Source organism: Rissa tridactyla, chromosome 8, assembly GCF_028500815.1.
Source record: "Rissa tridactyla isolate bRisTri1 chromosome 8, bRisTri1.patW.cur.20221130, whole genome shotgun sequence".
Taxonomy (NCBI): domain Eukaryota; kingdom Metazoa; phylum Chordata; class Aves; order Charadriiformes; family Laridae; genus Rissa; species Rissa tridactyla.
In genome coordinates this window covers 16,255,252-16,277,104 of record NC_071473.1, presented here as the reverse complement: position 1 = coordinate 16,277,104, position 21,853 = coordinate 16,255,252, and the positions used below count along the sequence as shown (strand labels likewise).

At 46.3% G+C, this 21,853-nt stretch overlaps 1 protein-coding gene across 25 annotated transcripts in view; it reads left to right on the top strand.

Moving 5' to 3' along the window:
• The window catches only part of NPRL3 (NPR3 like, GATOR1 complex subunit), a 59,447-nt gene that overhangs the window by 29,822 nt on the left and 7,772 nt on the right, over nt 1-21,853 (top strand). For 20 of the 25 annotated variants that reach the window (XM_054210832.1, XM_054210830.1, XM_054210823.1 and 17 more), the window contains 7 exons: nt 143-280; nt 1,017-1,173; nt 3,042-3,148; nt 4,431-4,560; nt 12,958-13,147; nt 14,293-14,485; nt 19,741-20,524. In XM_054210832.1, the coding sequence (XP_054066807.1) occupies nt 143-280; nt 1,017-1,173; nt 3,042-3,148; nt 4,431-4,560; nt 12,958-13,147; nt 14,293-14,485; nt 19,741-19,906 (1,081 nt within the window). In that variant the 3' untranslated portion in view covers nt 19,907-20,524. Of the gene's footprint in view, nt 1-142; nt 281-1,016; nt 1,174-3,041; nt 3,149-4,430; nt 4,561-12,957; nt 13,148-14,292; nt 14,486-19,740; nt 20,525-21,155; nt 21,348-21,853 lie in introns of those variants that run through there. The other 5 variants (XR_008467933.1, XR_008467932.1, XR_008467934.1 and 2 more) reach the window with 3 other exon arrangements.

Below are 21,853 nucleotides of genomic sequence, written 5' to 3'. Positions count from 1 at the left end.
TCAGCCAGTCGGGGGATAGACAGGGTACATTCAAAGTCTTTTCTCATCCTGATGTGATTCCTGTGCAGCGGTGAATCTGCACCACAGTTACATTTGTTATACATTGTAAATGCTGTGTGTATTTATTTTCTTCCTATTTTAGTCTCTGCACAACAGGGGTGGTCCGTTTACATATCAACAACTGGCTGGAAGTGAGTTTCTGCCTGCCTCATAAAATCCATTATGTCGCCACAAACTTTATACCCCCTGAAGCAATCGAGAGAAGCCTGAAGTCTATCAGGTAAGAGCAAGCTCCGTCCCTCAGAGTGTGCCCAGTTCCAAGTGTGGTGCTACAAATGTCTGTGCTGGCACAGCTGGGGGGTGATGTGACGCTGAGCTGTAGTGGTGGTGGGGCCGTGGGCTGAGATGGGACTCCCTGAAGCTGGCGCAGAGGTACCACGGTGCTGCTGTATTCGTGGTGGCGCGAAGCCACAGCCTTTGCGTTAGCATTAGGTAGTTGTACTGAAAATGGGAGGTGATGCTGCAAGAGAGGTCTGCGGTGTTTCCAGTCAGAGGAATCGCACGTTTGTTTTAATCTGTTGACTCAGAATTAATTTTGCTTTTAGAAGAAAGACAGCCCAGGCCTCATGATATCTTATTTCCTGTGCTCTCTGTTTACAGCTTTTTACCTGCAAAAGTAACCAATTTTTGCTTTCTTCCTTTCTTCTACAGTATTCTGTATTTCAGTAATGCAGATGAGCTGTTTGCAGACTAGTTCTCCAGGCTTAGTTGTATGCCAGCACAGTGCGGTCATTTTTTTTTCCTAGTCAATGGGGCATCCAGTTACTATATAGCCCTCTAACCCCTTTTTATGGGGAGCATCTTATCTTGTGACACAACAATAAGCTTATTCTGCGCCCACTTACAGCAAAAGGATGATATTAGAAGTTCTTTTTTACCAGTAGATTGACCAGGTATAACTAAGCCTTCAGGAAAAGTTACAGTTTACTGTGCAAATATATTCTTTTTTTCTGCAGGCCGTACCATGCCTTATTACTTTTAAATGATGAGAAGTCATTGCTTAATGAGCTCCCGTTGGACTGCTCTCCTGCCCTGGTGAGAGTAATTAAAACTACCTCTGCTGTGAAGAATTTGCAGCAACTGGCTCAAGATGCTGACTTGGCATTGCTGCAGGTACGGGGAACTGTCAGCAGCAGCTGAAATTCTTTTAATTCACAACGCATTTTCTTTCTGTGTGCCAGTGGGTTTCTGTGGTCCAGGAGGACATCAGTTCTCTCAGTGTGAGCAGAGTGCACAGAGGAAGCTTGAGAGTGAGGGAGGACTGGAGAGATGAAGAGCAGTGGTGTGGCGACAGCACTCGACAGTCCCGCGGCCACAGCTGAATCACGGATTGCCGTGGGGTAGCAGGGGCGTCTGAAGGCCTCTGGTCCACACCACTGCTCAGAGCAAGTCCTTTACAGCAGGCTGCTCAGGAACTTGGCTGTTTGAATTCTGAATGCCACCTCTCACAACCCCTCTGCGCCCTGCTCCAGCATTTGACAAACATCAGAATGAAAAATTTTCCTCATATCTAATGGGAATTTCCCTTTTGTCACCTTGTGTGTGTTGCCTCCCGTCCCTGTGCCCTGCTGAGAAGAGTGGCTCTGTCTTCTCTGTGCCTTCCCGTTTGGTAGTTAAAACCAGAACAAATAGTACTCTTGACTAATGCCACAGTGGTCTGTCTTGGTTCTGCCACGTTGCTGTCTTAGTGCAAATGGAGGCACCCAAAATGCAAGTGAAAGCTTGCAGCTGCCATGGCCAAATACTGCTGCTTTCCCTGGATCTGCCAAGATCTTTCCTGCTGAAGAGCTCTGAGAGCCTGTGCAAACCTACCTATCGATTTCCCTTAGTACATTAGTGCACAGGTTTTGCAGAGTCCCAGGAAGAAGCTCTGGTTTAGGCTTGGGCAAAAATTCTGATCCAGTCTCTCCAAGCCAGCAGCTCTTTCTGAATGCCTTTCCGGTATGGACAACCAGATTTCAAACCTGAATTGCTCAGGGTGATGTGACAAGCCCTTGGAAAGGGAGGTTTGTGCAATGGAGGGAATGAGACTCTGGGAATCCCAGGAGGCACGAGGCCACTGAGAGACCACTGCAGAAGACTGCAGTCATCGTGGCCCTTTGCTTGAAGGGCCTGATGAGTATATTAGATGATACAGGAGAGGGGAAAGCCATTCCATGCTTTTAAGGGTTGCTTCAGACCCGGGGACACAATCTGTGCTCTGTATGACAAGGGAGAAGAACACAGCTTGTCATCTCAGGTGCTCCTGATCATAGGTCCGCGCCTTCTCTTACTCGAAGGGAAAGGTCCTGTTTTGTAATAAAATTTCCAGGTCTGCTTACAGTGGTCTGTGGTGTTACTTGGCATTGTACAGCTATGGGATGAACTCTGGAAATTCCCTACTGCTCCTGTAGTTTTCTTCTCCACAAAAAAGCAAAGTTAAACACATCTAATGATACAGGCTGGATTTTATGTCTCATAGACGCTATTTATGTGGCTCTTGCAGAGCCATTAACAACCACTGACTTGTTTAACACATTAAAATATTTTGTGTAACTCATTACCGAAATATCTCAGTGCATTAAAAAGGCAGTGTTGGTTTCCTTTATGTGTGTGTCATAGTAGAGGCTGATTCTCTTGTTTTATTTTTCATGTATAACACTTAATGCATTTTGGGTGTAAACAAGAATAGGTTTTTGGGGCATGAAAAGTAACTAAACTTCTATTGATACAGTTTGAAGAAATTCTGTTAAGGCAGGAAATAATAAGTTGCTTAGAAATGTGAAGTGAACTCTGGAAATTCATAACCTTGCCAAATGCTTTTTGATGTGCCACATGTTTTATTAAACCCTGAATTTATTCTGAAGGCAGGGTGAAAGGATGGAACGTTTTTCTTTCATTTCAGCTCAAGCAAGACTTTTCTTTCATTGTATGGAACTCTTGCTGAGACTTTGAGTTTTGCTTTCTTGCTCTCCTAATTTTTCCACGTTTTCTCAATGCAGGTTTTCCAGCTTGCTGCACATCTCGTTTACTGGGGAAAAGCAATTATTATTTATCCGCTGTGTGAAAACAATGTCTACATGCTTTCTCCAAATGCCAGTGTCTGTCTGTAAGTAGAAGGAAAACGAGGGACTGTAGCAAGAAAGTGGTGAGAAGTGCAGTTGTGCTTTCCTTCCCAGTCTGACTGGGTACAGGGTAGGATTTTTATTCACATAGGAATTTGTTGAGACTGTACAGAAGACAAACCATGACATGTGCCTGAACTTGCAGAGCCATGTAGGAGTTTGTGTGCAGTAGGAAGGGGCATCAGAGCAGATCAGTATGGTTGCGCAGTGATATGGGCCTTTGAAGTGATATTTACCCTGTGAAGCTACTTTTGGTATTTTTAATATGCTTGCTCACTGAATGGCCATGTCAAAAAGGCTGCATGAGCCTGATGCGATATGGAAACATTTACAAAACAAAATACTTTATGATTAAGTTAAATCAATGTGTGTTTCATCTGGCACACAGCATCACCTGAAATTAATCAAAAGTATCAAGTCAGGGCAGTGTTGCTATCACTATTGCATTGTTTCATGTGATGGCATTTTAATTTTTCATATCCACATGCCTCCTCGCAGACAGAAGGCAATGCAGCCGTTTTGAGAGCAGGCAGCGGCTATACAAGGAAGAAGTGGAGGCAGTGGGGTGGGTATTTTTGCTCTGCTGAAGGTTGGCAACCCTTTCTGTGTTGGATTTTGAGATGTTTTTAGAGTCTGTGTTGGAACTTGGTTATAGGAAAATAGTTTTAAATCGAAACTTCTGTGATGGAAGTATAAAAATAGGGCTGGAAGGGACCTTGAGGTCATTCAGGAGCAACTGTGCCTGTCATATATGGCAGTGCTGTTCTTGAAGACTTTTGTAGATGGAAATCCTAAGACGGACAGTTTTCCTAATGTTTGATTTGACTCTCCCTTACTTCTCATCAGTCACATTGCTTGTCCTGTCAGCATGGGCAGGGAGAACAGTCACATCTGCAGCTGCATTTTGCATATTCAAAGATTGTGTGTATTTCCTGCCCATCCCTGTCTTCTCTTGACTGCCCAATCCCTGTTCCTTTGATCAGAGACTGCGCAGGTCTAGACTTTTTACAATTTTTATTTTTCTCCTCTGGATTCCCTCCACACCTTGAATAACGTGCTGGAGCTGAATGTAACGCCAAGATGAAAGTGCATTTGCTTTTTGCTTGCTTTTGCAGGATGCAACATGCCATAAACTATCCTTACTGTTTTTCTTGATCACGGACAACGTTTCATTTGGGAATTGGCACTTCTGTAATGCTTAAATGGATAAATGTTATGCTGACTGGCAATATAAAACTGATTTCTGCCTTTACTTCTTTTCTGCAGTTATTCTCCATTAGCAGATGCGTTTTCTTGTCAGTTCCGGGGCCACAACCTGCCGTCGATGCTTTCCAAGTTCTCCCTCCCAGTGTCACTCTCAGAATTCAAGAATCCACTCGCACCGCCCGTTCAGGAGGTGAGATGGGGAGTGCACGGGAGCTCCTCGTTCTCCTGCTAATGAGAACAAGGAGTGGTGTTGCTTTTGGAGCACCTAGTCAGGAACCTGCTATTGCGGGTTTAGAAGTTGCCAATTACTGTGTTTCCAGCCATAGGATTTGTTTTTTCGTATCCCCATGCCAAAAAGCTGTGGGGATGTTCAAGGTGAAGCTGTGGGGATGTTCAAGGTGGAGCTGTGCGGATTGCTGTGTGCTAGCAAAGCACAATCCTAAAAATAAAATCAGAACGTTTCTTTTCCTTGAGTGATAAAGTAGGGAAAACTGAAACTCCATTTGGTCTGTTGAAACCTGTCATAAATTAGCATAGCTGAGTGCAAGTTTGTGGATTCCCCACAATCACATTCAATTTTATTATATTCCATCTGCTTTAAGTTCATGATCTAGTTTTAAGAGCAGACTGTCTGTTCACTTAGCTTTTGATTTGAAACTGGAATTGTTTAAAGGCTGTTGCAGGAAGTAGACTCAGCGTGTAGTCAACACAAGTCCCTGTGTTACAGCATTAGCATTTTAATGTTCAGATGTGGGGTAATAATATATGGATTTTGGATTTGTGTCCTGTTGTTTTGCTTACACATAGATCAGGGCTTGCGGCATTTCTGGGAACTGGTGAAATGCAAGAAAGAGCTCAATAATGTGGAGTCTCCTGGTGACACTGTTATGTTCTCAGATGAAGAAGCTTGGACCTCTGAACACAGCTCGTTGTGGCAAAGGGAGCACAGGCAGATTTCTCCAGCTGATTTCTTGTTGTGTTGTTTGCTAGCCTTCATACTTTGATGACTTGCTGGCTATATGAAGTTAGCTGCTGTTCATATATCTGGAAGATTAACATCAGTTGCGCACACAGGCACAATTGTGAGAGAAGAATTTGTTGTAATTACGGGTTGGCAGAGATTGTGATCAGAGATAAAGATAAGTGATGATGTAGCGTCTAATCCCAATAGTATGTACTGGTCAGCTGCCACCTTGGGAGGCAGGGGAAGAGCAGCGACTACCGTTTTGTCAGTACTTCATTGTAGTTACAGACAAATCTGTGTCCTGAAAATTGAAGCTAAATTAGTAGCGTTACTTTTATTCTAGCTGCAGTAGCTTCAGGAAGCATTCTTATTGTCAGTACTCCTTTTAAAATTAATTACTTGCCTTAATACTTCTCCTTCAATATCTCTAGTTGCTCTCAGACATCCTGCTTTTGTTCAAAATACCAAATAAAGTCTGCCGCTTACTGCTGCAGTTACGCCTTGAAACACCAGTGCACAATCAATGTTTGCCAGAGCTGTTGGAGTGCTAAAATGGCTCTTGCAGAGTGTGCGTCTTCTCTCTGGTGCTCACCTGTCCGTGGTGAGCTTGTTTTCGGCTTGTTTTCATCATCCTTTCAGCGTGTGTGGAAGGATGAAGGATGATCCTGAGAAAAGCTATGGAAGCGCCTTCCACAGTCTGAAAAGGGGAGCTGAGTACTGGGGTTGCAGAAGACTTGGGGCCACATTGGCAAGACATGTGCGTGAAGATGGAGCAGACCACCACACACCGGTGGGCTGCTGTCAGTCACGGTGAGCTTTTTGATAAAGCTAATCATGACAGTTCTTGGGGGAATTTAGATTAGAAACAGTTTTTAGATGTTGTCATATCAGTACATTAATGTAGGAAAAAAAGTATTTTCTTCTACTCTGATTTACGTATGTTGAACTCTCTGTATTACTGTTTTGTTTGGAACTAGCCTTTTAAGACAGATAAATCCAATCCCTATCCTGAGGTGGTCAGGCTCCAGCTGTAATTAACAGAGATCTAGTCGATAGAGCAATTAATCTGATGAAATGTGGGTGGGTTTTTGTTCCGCTGTGCAGCGGTAAAAGATGCTGTACTCTGAACTGTAAATATTGCCAGATTGTATTTGCTTTGCCCTTGAAAAAAATTAACAAAGTTGGGACCTCTCACTGTAATTTTGTTCTTTGTGTACATAGGAGGGGATGTAGGTTGTTTTTTTTTTAACTTGGAAGATTTTCACTAGTAGTCTGTTATCTTGTGCTTTTCATCACAGTGACAGTACTGTCTCTGTATTTCCGAAGGTCATCTGTGCTAAAAGGTCAGGACTGTGGGAAGGGCTGTATTTTCTGCAGCAACTGTTAAAGTCTCATGGCATCCATCCCATTTGATTCTTGTCTTAAGCATGGGATTGTCCTCCTCCTTTTGGCATGTGCTTCTGGATGGGCAGAGAATAGGGAAGGCATTAATAAAGTCCACGATACAAAATAGGAAAGCTGTTAAAGAGCCCTTCCTCCTGTTTTATACCAGGTCGCACTGCCTGATTTGAAAGAGGACACAGTTATTTCTGTTTGCTTACTGTTAGATGGGTGGAGTTGCTCCATTCCTTTGGTAGATGAAAAAACTGTGACACTGGCATTTTTATACTTGGGGTGCTGCGGTATTTTTTGGCTGATAGGAAGTAAAACCAACCTGAAATACCCTGAGCAAGGACAAGGGCAAGACTGCCTTGAAAGATGGAGTGCACGTCTACATTCTGCTTTTGGTGTCTCTCTGTTAGGTAGGTGGGAGTTGCCCAGTGAGCGGTGTGTGCCAGCGCTGCCAGCGCTCTCGGCATACCCTGTGCTAGAGGCAGGAATTTTTCTTGAGCTCGTCTTGATCTCATTTCTTGCCTGTGCCGTATATTGCAGTTGAACATTCTGGTTGCTGTATATCTCTCAGTGGTCTTGTGCTTATAATTTGAAAAGGTTTTGTTATTTGTGTAGTGATTCCTATGCTAGTTTTTCTTTCTCTGTGTTTCCTTGCTCGGATAGCAGTGTTGCAGCAGCCTGAGGATGAGCCCACGCCTACAGCTCAGATGATCTGGCGATATCTCGGTGCTGCTGAGAGGAGGCCCTGTTTTTCCTTTCTGCTCTCAGGTGTGTGCACACACGCCTCCCTCCTTTCCCTCTTCCCTTTGCACTAGAGCTGGCTCCCATCCAGCTTGACTCTATTCACTTGTTTCAGCCGCACTAGTTTTCTGCCAGGTTAGCAGGTGGAATTTGCTCAGGGGGGAGATCCATCAGGCTCCAGGGCTGGCACAGAAGGAGGGAGGCAGTTCTGCAGCTGGGGATGTGAGGAAAGCAGAAGCGGCTTTCCCCTTTTCACAGTGGCGAGTTGTCTGTTAGCTCCCCCGTCCTGTGTAGCTCACCTGGACTTGCTGCAATCCAGCATAGCCTGGGACTGTCCGGAGCAGCAACCAGTGCAGCTCATGCTGCTGGTGCTGGATCTCATCAGGGTGCGACCATGGGGTGAGGAGATCCTGTGAGCTGATACAATAGGGAAACTCACCTTCCCTTTTAGTTTTTTTACTGGAAAAGAAGCAGTTTGCATCTCCTCTACCCCAACCCCAAAGAAGCTGTCCTTCATTCTGCTGCCCGTGCCTGTTGGTTCCTGTCCCTGTCCGTGTCCTCTTCTCTTGCAAGCGTGACACAGCCTTGATGCGGCCACAGAGCACAGCAAAGTGGAGCTCTGGTGGTGTTCAGGGTGGTGCACACCACTTTGTGACTTCCTGTGAAAGCACAGAAACACTTGGTGACCTAAAACCTTTAGCTCAACACAGGTTCATTGACAGACGACGTGTACTAGGCACATGCTGGACAAGTGCAGTTGCTGCATGGGAATGCTTTAACGTGCTTTTCAGTGCGAGGCTTTCTTTGTACAGTATCAAAGTTTCTTCACCTAGCTACTCTGCGCTAAGTTTCTTCGCAGACCAAGAGATGGGGATAATGCTTGTGGCTTTCCCTCTTCTGTGCATTATGGCCTCAGCTAGTTCACCTGTTTCAGAAGAAGGTATAACATCCCTCTACTCTGCCTCGAGGAACAAACATGGACTAGCAGGGGGGGGTCTTTCCGCCCATAAGGTAGGAGGAGTGTACTATGCGAATTACACATCCCATTTCCTCCCTGCATCCCCTTCGCTACAATATAGCTCTTTATCATAAGGCACATTGTTATTATTATTGTAGTTATCTAATTCTCCCTTGATGGGGCTAGAATAACTTTGGAAAAAAAACGATGGGAAAGTATGACAGCTGCAGCTGAACAAAATACGTTTAGTTTTTCACTTTTGTTTTAATAAGTCTGGCCATCCTGTTGGGAGTAAGGCACTGGTAGATGAGGGCTGTGCCTTACGCATCCGGAAAACGTGCCGTGCTTTGTGTAACGGCTCGGTGGAAAATGAGGGTGTACGTCAGGGGATGGGAGTGGGAGGAGAGCTGCATGCAAGTACTGAGCAGGCAGCTGTGTCTTCTGAGAGACGCTGCAAATGGGACTCTTCTGCTGGGCATCTGGAAGGCATTAAGAGTCACGGGAGTTTTGTTGGCAGAGGTATGGAAGTAGTATTAAGGCGCATTTATATTCCGTTGGACTAGGTATAAAATCAGGGTTTTTCAGTGTGGCAAGTTAAAATCAATATGGCTTTCTAGGCCTAAACGGATGGAATGGTTAAGTGCTGTCAGCAAAGTGAGAATTCAAAGCTATTACTTAATGATTAAAATGGCAATATTAGACAATAAATGTTTTGTCCCACATTAATAGGAGTCTTCAGTCTGTTTTCTGTAAAATAGGGAGAAGTTTTAATAGCTTATCTTTGTTTCATAAAACAGCGTGGTTTGAATGATAAAGAAACTTAATATATTTCAGCAAACATCCCCCCCAGCAACGTCGAAGGTGCTGTCCTACTGAGCCAAGGCAGCGCTTAGTTCTCAAATCAGTCCTTGAAGTATCCACATGTCAAATAACTAGTTCATCCAGACTGGAGAAAGGAGGCTCGTATACTTGGGTAGGCAAAACAAGCTGTGTTTTAACTAAGAGTGTAACCTTATGTAGTGAGAAACGAGGATTGAGTGCTTCTGGGCTGCTGTTTTCCCTTCCCTTTCCTGAACCTGTTGCTAGTCCCCAGTAATCTTGGTGTTTTCCATAGCTTTTTAGGCCTGGGAAAGAAACAGCCTTAAAGAATCCTTGCAGGAAATGCATTTTATTTAACGCGTTACTCAAAAGAGTTTTACACATGTTCCCTTTGATTCCCAGAGGGAAGAGAATAACGAATGCTGGATCTTGTTCCCCCAGGACTTGGGGCTGAGCTTCCCTCTGCCTGTCCCAAACTGCCCAGATGGGCTGATGTATAGCACCCGTGTTTTCAGAAGCCAGTACATCTTCTCTGCTTTTGTCAATAAGCACAAAGCAATGTATTGTTACCAATGCCTTCCGTGCCGCCTTGCATGACAACATGCTGTAACTTCACCCGGGGCCTGCTGTGCCGCGAGATGGGGAGAAGAAGGGGACGGCTGCGGGCTGATCCGTGCCAGTGGGAGCGGTCCAGATGCTGCTGCAGACAGGACCCCTCTGGAAACAGGCAGCACGGGGAGACGGGAAGGATTAAAGGAATATGGATGAAATTTAGAGTTGATTGTTAGTTAAATTAAGCAATGAAAAATGTTTCCTTTTATATTTCTGTCACGGTCCTGGTGTTTCAGCCAAAAAAGGCTGGCTGTAGCTTTCTACAGTGCCAGATGCTGAGTGAGGGAGTGGAGGCAGTCCAGGGACTGAAGCGTACCCTGGCCTGGGAAGCTACTCACCCCTTTTTGGCTTCATCAGGGAGCCCAGCTAATCAGGTAATCTGAGACCCAGCACCAAGATAACCCTGTATCTTGGGAGGAAGAGCGTTTCCGACAGCCAGAGCAGCGCAGATGGTGTCGGGAAGCCTTCTCTCCTGCAGACCTGTCTGGAAGCTCCATCAAGAGGAGCAGATGGAGAATGGATGTCAATTCAGTGTTCATGTCCAGAGACAAGCAGCAAAACATAATAGCAAAACTTCTGCTAGACTTTATCTGTGAAAACACTTGCTGCTTTTGATAAGAAATAGGTTTAAACCTGGAAAAGGTATTTATGTGGGGGCAGGACAAAGCAGAAACGGTGGTGTGAGGCATGTTTACAGTGACGGCACAAAGTGCGCCACTTCGGGCATGGTGCGGGCCACTGCAGCGCTTGGGCTTTTTTTCTAGGACTAGATTTTAAGAGCTACCAAATTCCTTCTGGAGTCGGGCTTATTATAGATAACTGTCAGTGATCACCATTCTCTCTTATCTGGGAATGATTGTTCAGGCTCACTTCAATAAGGAAGAATAGTTTTCTCTAGTTTTCAAGTTAGTCACAGCCGATCTCCAGCTCTCCCGCTTACGGCACAACGGCATTTGGCGATACTTGTACAACGTCATGCTTGTAAAGCTGTAATACCACTTTTGCCTGGCTTCCCGTTCCACTGAGCCATAGCTGCTTTCTAGATATTTGCACAAGAGCGTAGAGGTGAAGGTGCGTATGCAGAATTAGAGAGCGGTGAATAAGACTTTCCACGCACATGGAGCTGTAATGAAAGCAGTAGAGGCTGGTGTAGGTCAGGCCCTCCCCGACAGGTTCTGCAGGGCTGGCAGAGCCTGTCTTACTGTCCCCTTGAATTGCCTTGGATTTTTACAGGGTTATTTTCTGCTGTGAAATGCGCAGACTTCTTTCATTTGATGTGAAACCAGCTAATCAGACGTTGCTGCCTGCCAGCAGGTTGGAAATTTAAGTAAAATATATGAGACATCTTTCCATCCAGGCCTGCATCTGGAAGGAAGGTTTTTAGCAGCATAATCACCGGAGTAAGCCTCTTCCCTCTTCCAGGCTGATTTCAGATGTTAGCAAAACACTATGCATTTGGTATCTTTTGCCAACCCTCCTCTTCTGTAGATTTTCTACTAAACATGTAAAATGAATGATGGCTTTTCTGAAAAAGATACGTTTGAAGGCGATCCCAGATAATATGTTTTAAGATTAAAATCTATTCAGCCTCCAAAAGTGGTAATCCCTGAAAAGACAGGGTGTGGGTCTGTCTGCAAACAGAAGACGTTTCTTTTGTGATTTGATAGCAGAGGAGGAACTGAAAATTATAAGATTTATGGAAAAAGGAAAATTATGTGGGCTGATGAACTTCGGTTTGGGGCTTTTATTGAGATTTGGCCTGTTATCCTATGATTAATACAGCAGAGCTAGCTTCCTTCTCAGAGCCTGAGCTCATTCTGCATGTGTTTCTCTCACCAAAACAGTGTTCGTTGCTATGAAATCCCCAAACAGCTTTTGTCAGTGAATCAGTGTTTTCAGAGCGGTTGGCTACGAGAAGGGTTTGCCTACAGTTGATATGAAAAGGCCTTTTGTGCAGAAATTCAGCCATGATGATGCATTTTGAATGCTCCTCCAGAACTCCTCCAAGCGGGCCGCGCCAAGAACCTACAAATGCTCATCCCTTGCTCTGTCCCCTGCTTTCAGCATCTCTCTGAGGACATTGTGCAGGCCTTTAGCTGCTGTAACACGAGGTGTTTTGCCTGTTTGTTTAATACGAGTGTCATCTCAGCACTTTTGAAACTTGTGCCTGTCTGCACCCTGAAAAGCTTGCGTGCCTTTAAAAGCTCGGCCTGCCCTGTTGTTGCAGAGGGATGGTGAGCAAATGGGGGTATTAACCCTTTGGTTGAGGGGGACTCCTTGGCAGCGGCAGGAGCTGCTGTCTCTCGCCAGGGTTCCTGCTGCTGTTAGCGCTGTGTCTGCATGGCTGAGACTCTGATCTCCGGAGTCTCTCCCGTGGCTTTGCAGCAGTTTCCCGTCTGATGGCAAACGGCTCCTACTTCTGGGTACCTCTCTTGGTTGCTTCAGCTCTGCCCTGTCACCTTGCCCTCTCCCTGGCTTTCTAGGGAAACCTGAACTTTAACCTGACTGCTCTGGGATTAACTCTTCGGTGATCAGTGATTTTAGTGGGTCTTGTTTAGAACCCAGCAAACTGATCTCAGGGCTCACGCTGTGCAGCCGTGGGCATCAGGGCCTGCGCCTGCTTGACCCGTTTCCCATGTCCGGTCTCTCAGAAGGAAAACTATCCCATCTTTTTAGCACCTACTCAGCTTGGTTTAGCGGACCAAACAGCTCCAGGTGGCATGGTATGGCTACACTTGTAGGGCTGGAGTGTTACGTGGTGAGGGCATTTGGCTGCAGTGCTAGAACAGAGCAGGTGCTGCAGCCATGGCAAGGGGCAGGGCTGGCTCCTTTGAGGACACGGGCTGCGCTGGTCAGTGTTGTGTAAAGACGTGTTGGTCATTAAAGGTTTGATCACAGCCTAAACATCCACAAAGGCTTTGGGTGTGATGAACAAGAGTGCCTGGTCGCCTTTTTGTGATTGGAGACGAGATAAAACTGGTGTGTGGGGTGGAAAGCGTTTCTCCTTGTGACTTCTTAGTCACAAAGCCTAACCTTTGTGCATTATTTTTCTCCTGTATTTTAGTTCACGGGTGTTTAATACCTCATTTCTCACTCTGCAGACTCAGCTCATTCAAATGGTGATATGGATGCTCCAACACCGGCTTCTTATTCAGCTTCACACTTACGTCTGTCTGATGGTGCCACCAAACGAGGAGGATTTCCGAGCCCAAGATGAAGACATGCCCTTCACTGCCAGAGTTGGAGGACGAAGTTTAAGCACCCCCAACGCTCTCAGCTTTGGTTCGCCAAGTATGAGCACGCTTTTCTCTACTTTCCAGACTACAGCCCACTTCTAGAACTTCCCTTAGCAATGCCTAGAGTAATTGGGCCTTGGTGACAAGACAGCTCCTCTTAGCTGGAGTGCTTGCTAATTACATCCAGCCCTTCTGAAATTTAGAGCTGGGTGTTGGTGAAAGTCTTGAGGGCCAATTCTTAAACCTTAAATTCTTGGTTTTAAAAACAAATCGTGCTTTGTAATTTGCCAAGTTCTCATTTGGTGATGTAAAATATTTTTATCAGAGGTACTTCTATTTTTTCAAAGTACCTTTCTACTTTTGGAGTAACCGCCATGTTCCTCTGGCTGCACCACTGTTACTGCATGAGCTTTGGTTTTCAGGAGAGGAAGAAAATTGTGAGAATTGTTTCAGACATGATTGGTTTGTGCGGGCTGTAGAGCCACCTAAAGAGATGCAGAGCTAGCTGTCGTTCTCACAAATGGCTGATTTCTGGTTATGTCTCCTGATTTCTTTAATCTCCTTGGTACCATTCTTCAGGGTGATTCCAGGAAAGCTTTTTTTCAAGAGTGTAAATCAGATACAATTCTGAAATCCCCAACTCTGAGAGTGCTGGTACGAGCAGCATTCTCAGAATGCCACTGAGGTTGGATATCGGGAGAGATTCTCTGTACAACTTTCAGCTTTACAGAAGTCACGAATTAGGGCAGAAATCTTGGAACGTGAGTCAGATAAGTCTGTGCTCTGCTTATTCTGGCTCACTCACAAGAGGATATTGCTTCTTGGCCTTTCTTTCTGCTTGCTCCCACCTTCTGTGCTGTTAGGCTTTTCATGTTCCCACTTCATGGTATTCCAGCAGAGCTGGCCGGGAATTTTATTTTCAGATGTTTTTTATGGACTGTTTATGGTCTCCAGAAGTACAATTTTCCACATAAATTGATGACTTTGTTGAAACACTTGACTTTCCCATTGAGAAAATTGCTGTGTTGTCATATGACTAATTGCAGATACATGTAGCATTTCGAGAGGCGCTTTATTTGCGCTACAAATCTGAAGGGATTATTTGGAAAGACTGTATAGAAACAGCCTGAACTGATAATCTTTGCATCATTATGCTGAGGAATATAAAAAATTTGTGTCTCTTTCTCTCTTCCTCGATAGCTAGTAGTGACGACATGACTCTGACAAGCCCTAGCATGGACAATTCCAGTGCTGAGTTGATACCTGGTGGGGACTCACCCCTAAATAAAAGGATGACAGAGAATCTTCTAGCAAGCTTGTTGGAACATGAGCGGGAAGCTATCCTCAATGTCCCTGCTGCCCAAAATCCAGAAGATCTGCGCATGTTTGCAAGGTAGGAAATGAGGAGTGCAGAATGTAATCTTTTTTTTCTTATCCGTGCTGTTTTATTGAAGGATTGGTGTGGACTCTGAGCAAATCCCGTTAGCTTGGGATTTTGGAGGATAAATTCTCTTGGGTTTGTTCCCCTTCTACCTGTTTCATCTGTGCACATCAGTTTTTAACAAAAACTAATACATGTGTGACAAGAACGCTTGTTAACGAAGAGTCCTGGATGTCCGAAGGAGCAGCAGGGAGTATGGTTGGACAACACGGACTTCACTGTTTGCCTCCCAGTTTCCCTGTGTCCACACGCAGTAGACATAAAACTGTGTAGCCTGAAAAAACTTTCTAAGCATGCAAAGACAAGACTCAGTTATGCTGGTGCTGTCATTTTGTGTCCATTGGTATTTCTAAGCTAGCTATTCTTTATTTTAAGGTTTGTAAATTCCATGCAAATATGAGAAAAAAAGCATCAGACACAAAGCCAGCCTGAATACTTTTACAGACCAGACTGAAAAGGTTTCAAGGATTGCTTTGCAGAGATGAGCTGCTCATTTGGTTAGGTTAGTTAGGTTAAAGTTGTTAGGATGTGTGATGAGGAGCACCCGGTTTTGTTGTTACGAATTTCAACACAACAAAAATATGCAAGATGTGGTTCTGCACATGGTAAAAAGCTGAATGACTGCCTAACCAGTCATCTGGAAAAAAGGTGGGGGGGAAATACTTTTTCTTACTAAGCATTTCAAAACACAGTGGCATCACTGGAATGCAACTTTCACCAGTTTTCATACTTGTAGAGCGGAAAACCACCCGAGGCAAGTATTGCAGTTTTTGCTCTACTGCCCAGATTCAGTTGGTAATCCCCTGGAAACCTGGTTCTCGCCCTAGGATGGATATAGCCGAGTCACCTACAAAAGCTGTAATAGCAAGAAAATACTTTCTGTGTCTGTGGCAAAGTTTGCTGCAGGTATTTTCATAGAGCTCTCCCAAGCTTGTGGGTAGTCACTGCTCTCTGAATTGCTCGTCTCCTTCTCCATCTTCTGTAAACTGCTCAGAGGATATTCTCTGATTGAGACGCACACTTGGACCATTTGAGAACTTTGAAATGTTTTTTTTTTCCTCATCACCAGATGAGTCGTTACAAAACCAGCGAGAAAGGAAAGTGAAAACAAAATCATAGAATTTGGACCAGTTTCATGGCAATGCAGATTCTCAGTCACCCTCGGGAGAAGAAAGGATTTTGTGATTGCTCCCCTGTCTGGGTAAAAGAGCCATTTAAAAGCTTTGGAATTGCAGATGCAAAAAAATTACTTTGATTTCTTCATAAAATCAGCTTCTGTAACCAGGCAGCTGTCTTAATGATGTTTATTCTGCAGTTTGCTCGTGCACCGGGTTCTTTTGCAGATCCCCAGGATGGCTTTGCTAAGTCTGAATTTCCACTCTACTATAGATTGACCTGACAGCTGCATAGCTTACTCTCACTCAGCAGTGAGGAAGAGAGAAGATACGATAAATAAATGGGTCCTATGGGTCAGATGCTGGAGTGTACAAATAGAAATGTTTATGCAAGACGCTCTTGGTTACTGGTGGTTTTATGAGACACCATAATTTGGAGGTTGTGGGTGTATTTTCTCTCTTTTTGTGCCATAAACAATCGGAGATGAGTGCCTCGGTAAACCTATTGCTCTTAATGAAAGCGTAAACAATCGTGGAGAAGCCGCTGCAGTGAATGAGCTGATCTCCCCCACCACCCTGATACAGCTTATGGCGTCAGCCCTTCCTTTTTGCTTCATTTTGAGGAAGAGCAGCCTAACGAGGGCTGTGCCATGGCAAACAGCTCTGCTCTATCAGCGGCCTCCCGGAACAAACTCTTGCTGTAACTGCAGAGTTAGTGCACTGAATAGACTGCAACGGCCCTTCCAAGTGTAGTTCTGTGTGCACAAAAAAGGATGGGCTATTTTCAGCACAGCAATAAAATTCAGCCCGATACATTTTCTTGTGTCTGTGCCTCCAAACGCCTGTTACTCGTTAAACAGATGGCAGAAAGAGCTTGTGCCTGTCCATTGCTATGCACAGCCGGTATTTGCAAGGCAGAAACCTTGAGGGGAAATAAGGAATACTGAAGCTTGGCTCCAGCATTGGTTGCATTAACCCTCGTAACATTGAATGGGAATTGAAATCCAAGTTCTTTCCTTAGGTGCTGTCAGAGGAGGCATGGCATGTCCTTCCAGAAGTAAATTTAAGAAGGAGACAAGCTCTTTTTGAGCTAGGTCTTCGGTAATGTACACAAAGCGTTCCTCGCTGCACATTAAGTAGTGCTTTTAAAGACAGTCTGAGGCTTCAGTGATGGCTTCTCTCCCAAGCCATGGGTGTGGAGTCACGTTCAGGAGTTTTTTCCTTGCTCTTAGACTGGGAGATGGAGGTCCTTTACTCCACAGAGAAATGCTCATTGGTGCCACTAAGCTGTGGACAGTTCTGCTCCATTTTCAAGCAGTGCTGGTGGAAGGGATATCTCCTTGGCCAGAAATAAGCTCATTTGATTTGAATGACTAGTCTAAGATAATGCATTATTTTTTTTAGCATTTAAGAACACTACACTGCTGTTAGAGGGGCAGCTCTTATAACCTGAAGAGGGGAGAACAGTGATGAGCAATGGAAAGCAATAATCTTCCATTGCCACATGAGGATCTGGAAGTGCACATCTGTCAACAGACATACTTGTGCAGCTTCAGAGGGGCTCAACTGCAGTGTTACGGCCCCAAGAAGCGCCATCTTATGTCCCATTTGGGTCCTGTAAAGGGTCACAGTTCAAAAAGGCCAAGGTAGTGCCCATCTGTGCTGGAACTGTGAGCCCCAGGTTACAGCTTTGTAGATTCTAGTTGGACTTTTGGGAAAACTTCTTCCTCGGGAGGGTGGTGCAGCCCAGGATGGATTACCCAGGCATGTGGGGGGATCTCCATCCTCGGAGGGTTTTGGAGCTTGGCTAGAAAAAGCTCCAGCGTTGGCAATAGTCCTGCTGGAGCAGGATGCTGGACTAGTCTTCGGAGGTGTCTTCCAGCCGGCATTTTTGTGATATTCTTTAATATCCTCTCTAGCTTTTATTGGAGTGGAAAGTATTTCATCTTGACTGGTTACAAATCCAGACTCTTTTTGAATATAGGATGGATTTATTTATTGGAAAGCTCCTGCTTAGTCTGTGTTTCTGTTGAAAGCTAGGTTGTAATCATTTGTGCAGAAGACAGCTGTGCCAGGAGATGAGAGCATGGGCAATCACAGCCAGCAGCTTTATGGAAGGCAGAGAATATGCAGCTTTTAAAATCTTCTTCAAAATCACTTTTTGAACAGTAATACAAGTTACAAGATACAAAAATTACTGTTAATACCTCGGGGAATGGTCTCATTTTGACACAAGCACAGACAAACCCACACTGTCCCTGCTAATGGCCACTTCTCGGTGCACGCTGGTTGCCGTCGGCCCAGGGGAGGAAGCCAATTAGCCTGATTTAAACACCCAGCGGGAGATGCTGCAAAAGGCAAATGCACAGCCCAGATAGCGGAAAGGTAAATACGACGGGAGCTTGTCCGTCTGTTGTTTGTTTGTACTGCAGGTCCAGAAACGTAGCAATTATGTTCTACATAATGGTGCCAATCTGAGAGCTGGCAGGTGAACATCAAAGCAGAAGGGAGTTTGCAGTGTGCTGGGGGCTGCCCCACATCCCTGCCTGCAGGGATGGGGCAGGGAGGTTCCCTGCTCTGAGCTTACATTTGGGAAACGAGACGGGGGTGAGAGGAGGGACATGGCAAATTGGGAAGCAGAGAAACACAAACAGCAGCGGACTGGAGGTAAAACCTACTCTGTGCCGAGCGAGGACGTGCTGGAGGGACACTTCTTGCACAGTGACTCCTTTCCAGTCACCCACGAAGGGCAGTGGGGGACAGGAGCGCCAAGCCTGAGCAGCAGAAGGCAGCTGGGCAAGCGCCGGTCCTTCAGGGAAGGCCTGAGAGGCACCATCCTGCTGTCATGTGAAAACAGGCAGGAATGCTCCAAGGGATACTTGAGTCTTTCGAGGGCTGTTCCTGCAGGAAGACTGCATGAATGAATTGGAAAACAGATCGTGTCATCTCCACTCGGTTTTACTGTCAGTCGGCATGAAGCAGCAGGCCGGCATATTCCTAAACTGCAGCCGGGTATGGAAACAGCAGCAAAAGCTGCTGAAGCGCAGAGGGGAGCGTGATGTGTAACACATGCGGGCGCACATCTGTCTGCGTAGCTGGGGAAGCCATTCTGGCATACGCGTTTGGGCCTTGACGGGTAGGAGTGTTTGAGTGACGTGTGCAGGATGGCTCCTGTGTTTGGAGGTTGTTAGGACAATTAAGAGACCGAGCAGCAGACTGAGCTTTGTCTGGAGGGCTGGCTTGGCGTTCCGGCTCTGAAGGGTCCCTGGGGAGCAGGTCCTCAGCAATCGGGGACTTGCTGCAGGGGTTTGTCTCGGATCTGGCCGTGATTGACTGTGCAGGGCCGAGATTGTCCGCTGTCCGTAGCGTGCTGGTGGCCAGCAAAGGAGTGTCTGTGCTCTCTATTTAAAGAGAACTGGGAATTTAAGAAGTCAGTGTGGTTTTAGCTTAGACTTCAGGGTTTTGGGGCTCTATGGGGATTTTTTTAACTCCCAGAGCTTCTCTGTGGTGCCCATCATCAAAATTTCCATCTCCCTGTTGTGACTGTTCCACCCACCCCGAGCTGACTAAACCTCAGGCATGCACAACCTGTAGTTACCAAACCCCTTGGGCTGCTGGGAGGGAAAATACGCTCTCAATTCTAAAAGCAAGCGTAGGTACCCCAGCCTGTGCCGCCGAGCTGTGACAAAGGGCAGCGTAAACCCAACTAAGAGAGGGCTGAAGTAAATCTGCCACCTCCTGACTTCTCAAGGCTTGTTGGCACTCGTGGTTTTTTGCTTTCTGGAGTTAAAACTATGTTGAAAATTGACAACCTCAGGAAACGTGCAAGGCTAAGAAACCTTTTGATACAAGGAGAATCTTTGCAAAGCCCCGAGGCAGGAAAGTCCCTTGCTTTTCCAGGGGATTTCTGCACTAGGCATGCCTAAGGTAAGAACTGATTTAATTCACTTTTTACATAAATGGGGGATGCAACCCCAATGCCTTCTGACTTGCGTCCCGTGGGAGAGGAAACCTTGAGGGTGGCAGTATCCGTTCTTGCTGTTGTGCACTTGCTTTTGGCTCACGTGCCTCCCTTGCTCTCCTTCCCCGCAGGCTGCTGCACTATTTCCGAGGCCGACACCACTTGGAGGAGATCATGTACAACGAGAACATGCGTCGCTCCCAGCTGCTGATGCTGTTTGACAAATTCCGCAGCGTGCTGGTGGTCACCAGCCATGAAGACCCTGTGATTTCAGTTTTTCAGTCCCTCTTAAAATGACTCTACTGGCAAAGGAAGGGAAACTTTTGATACTCTTAGTCTAAAAGAGGTCTAAAAACTAAAGGAGGTGAATTCAATTCCTTCTTGCCATGTCACATACAGCAGGTTTTCCCCCTCCGTGCCTCAATTTCCCATCTGCTCCCCGTGGTGACAGCTGAAGACAGTCTGTATGAGGGCTCCAGAGTCTGCAGCAGGACAGTGTGCACTTGCTCAGCCTGGATTCCTGCTGCGCCACGTTCACAGCACGAGAGCTGCTGGTTCACACCCCTTCCCTGACCCTGCTCCCTCCCCAGGGCCTGTGGGAGAGGGCCAAGAACACTTCTACTGCAGTGTTCCTGACAGCACTTCGCCCTTGGGTGGACACTGGTGCATCAGAAGTGCTTTCCTGCTCTCCAACACACCTGCTGGGTGATTCAGCCGCAAGCACCGCCGGTGAGCAGCCCGGCCCCACGGCAGAGTGCGCACGGGCTCTGCTCCAGGGCGGAGAGGTGTTGGCCTGGCTTTTAGGGAAACGTCCCTGGGCGCCGAGGAATTCTGTTTGATCACCGTTATCTGGCAGCGGTGAGGACAGAGGTAGAAAGGCAAAGCATCACAAGTAAACAGTTTCATGAATGAGAATGACTCGCTCGCTGTGTTACGGCTTATTATTTCCTCTCCCCAGTATCCTTATTACTTAGTACCTGCTGGGGCAGGGCTGTCGCCAAGCAGCCACGTGTTTGTGGGTTTGCAGTTTCCAGTTTTTGGCTGGGGGTGGGGAGCTTGGTTGTTGAGCAGGACTGAAATTGGCTGGCAAAGCTCTAAGTGCATGGACATACAGTTCCACGCAGCCAGGGGCTGGTGCTAAGGGCACTCAGCTTGTCCCCCCCGACTTGTTTTGTTCCTCCATTCCCCTCCCTGTGCCTGCAGGGAACCAGACTGGGAACCTGGCCTGGGTTAAAGAGGTGGCAGCCCTGTTCCTGGGGACAGAAGGAGCTTGTGCCAGCTCACCCCTGGCCTGTGCGAGGCCACAGGCCCCCACAGCTGCTCACTGCTCTGTCCCTGGGGAAGGGGAGGGAGACCTTTACCTCTATGGTGGCAGCTTCCAGGGGCACATGTTTAAAGACTGATCAGGCTCTTCCTTAAGACTGTCCCTTACACCACCCAGACAAGCTGGAGTTCTTCCCAGAGCTGCAGGCTCTCACAGAACAGCTTCACTTGCCCACACAAACTGGTGAAACTGTGAGCTTCACATAACTTTATCTCCTACCAGCAAGGCACAGTCACGCTCAGGAGCACCGCGTCCACAGGGCACCAGATACCCCATGACAGCTTCTTACTCGGGGTCCCTTCTGTGAGTTGTCCCCCACAGATGCAAGCAGGGATGTTACAGAAGAGAAAAAGCAAGGCCCGACCTAAAAATCAGATCAATGTTGCTGTAGGGCCCCAGCAACTGTGTCTCAAGGTGAGCTACTGAGATCAGCATAACAAGGGCTGTTCAGAAAGGGCCAAACAAGATTTTTTTTTCATATGATGGGGACAAGGGTTTTGAAAAACTTGAGCTTTTTTCTTGCATGTGAATCCTAAGATGAGGGGGGGGGGTGTCCCTGTCACTCTTCAAACTGCCAGCGTGGCTGCAGTTCTGCAGGTTCTGCCCTAAATCCTAGCGGTATTTTGTTCCCTGTACCTTGTGGTAGGCTGCAGCATTGCAGAAATCTCAGCATTGATGCTTTTTCTGGGTTGGGCTTCACACACTGATAAGTTTTGAACTGGTCTCAAAAGCAGCTGGGAAAACAAACAAAAAACATTCTTGTTCTCCAAGCTGGACGTTATAGACTGGTTTAGGTTGGAAGGGGTCGCTGGAGTTCTTTTTGTCCGAATCTCTGCTCAAAGAAAATGTGTTAGATGAGGTCATTCAGGAGCTTGCTTGTCCAGTGGAGGTCTGAATGTCTCCAGGCTGTTCCCTGAGCT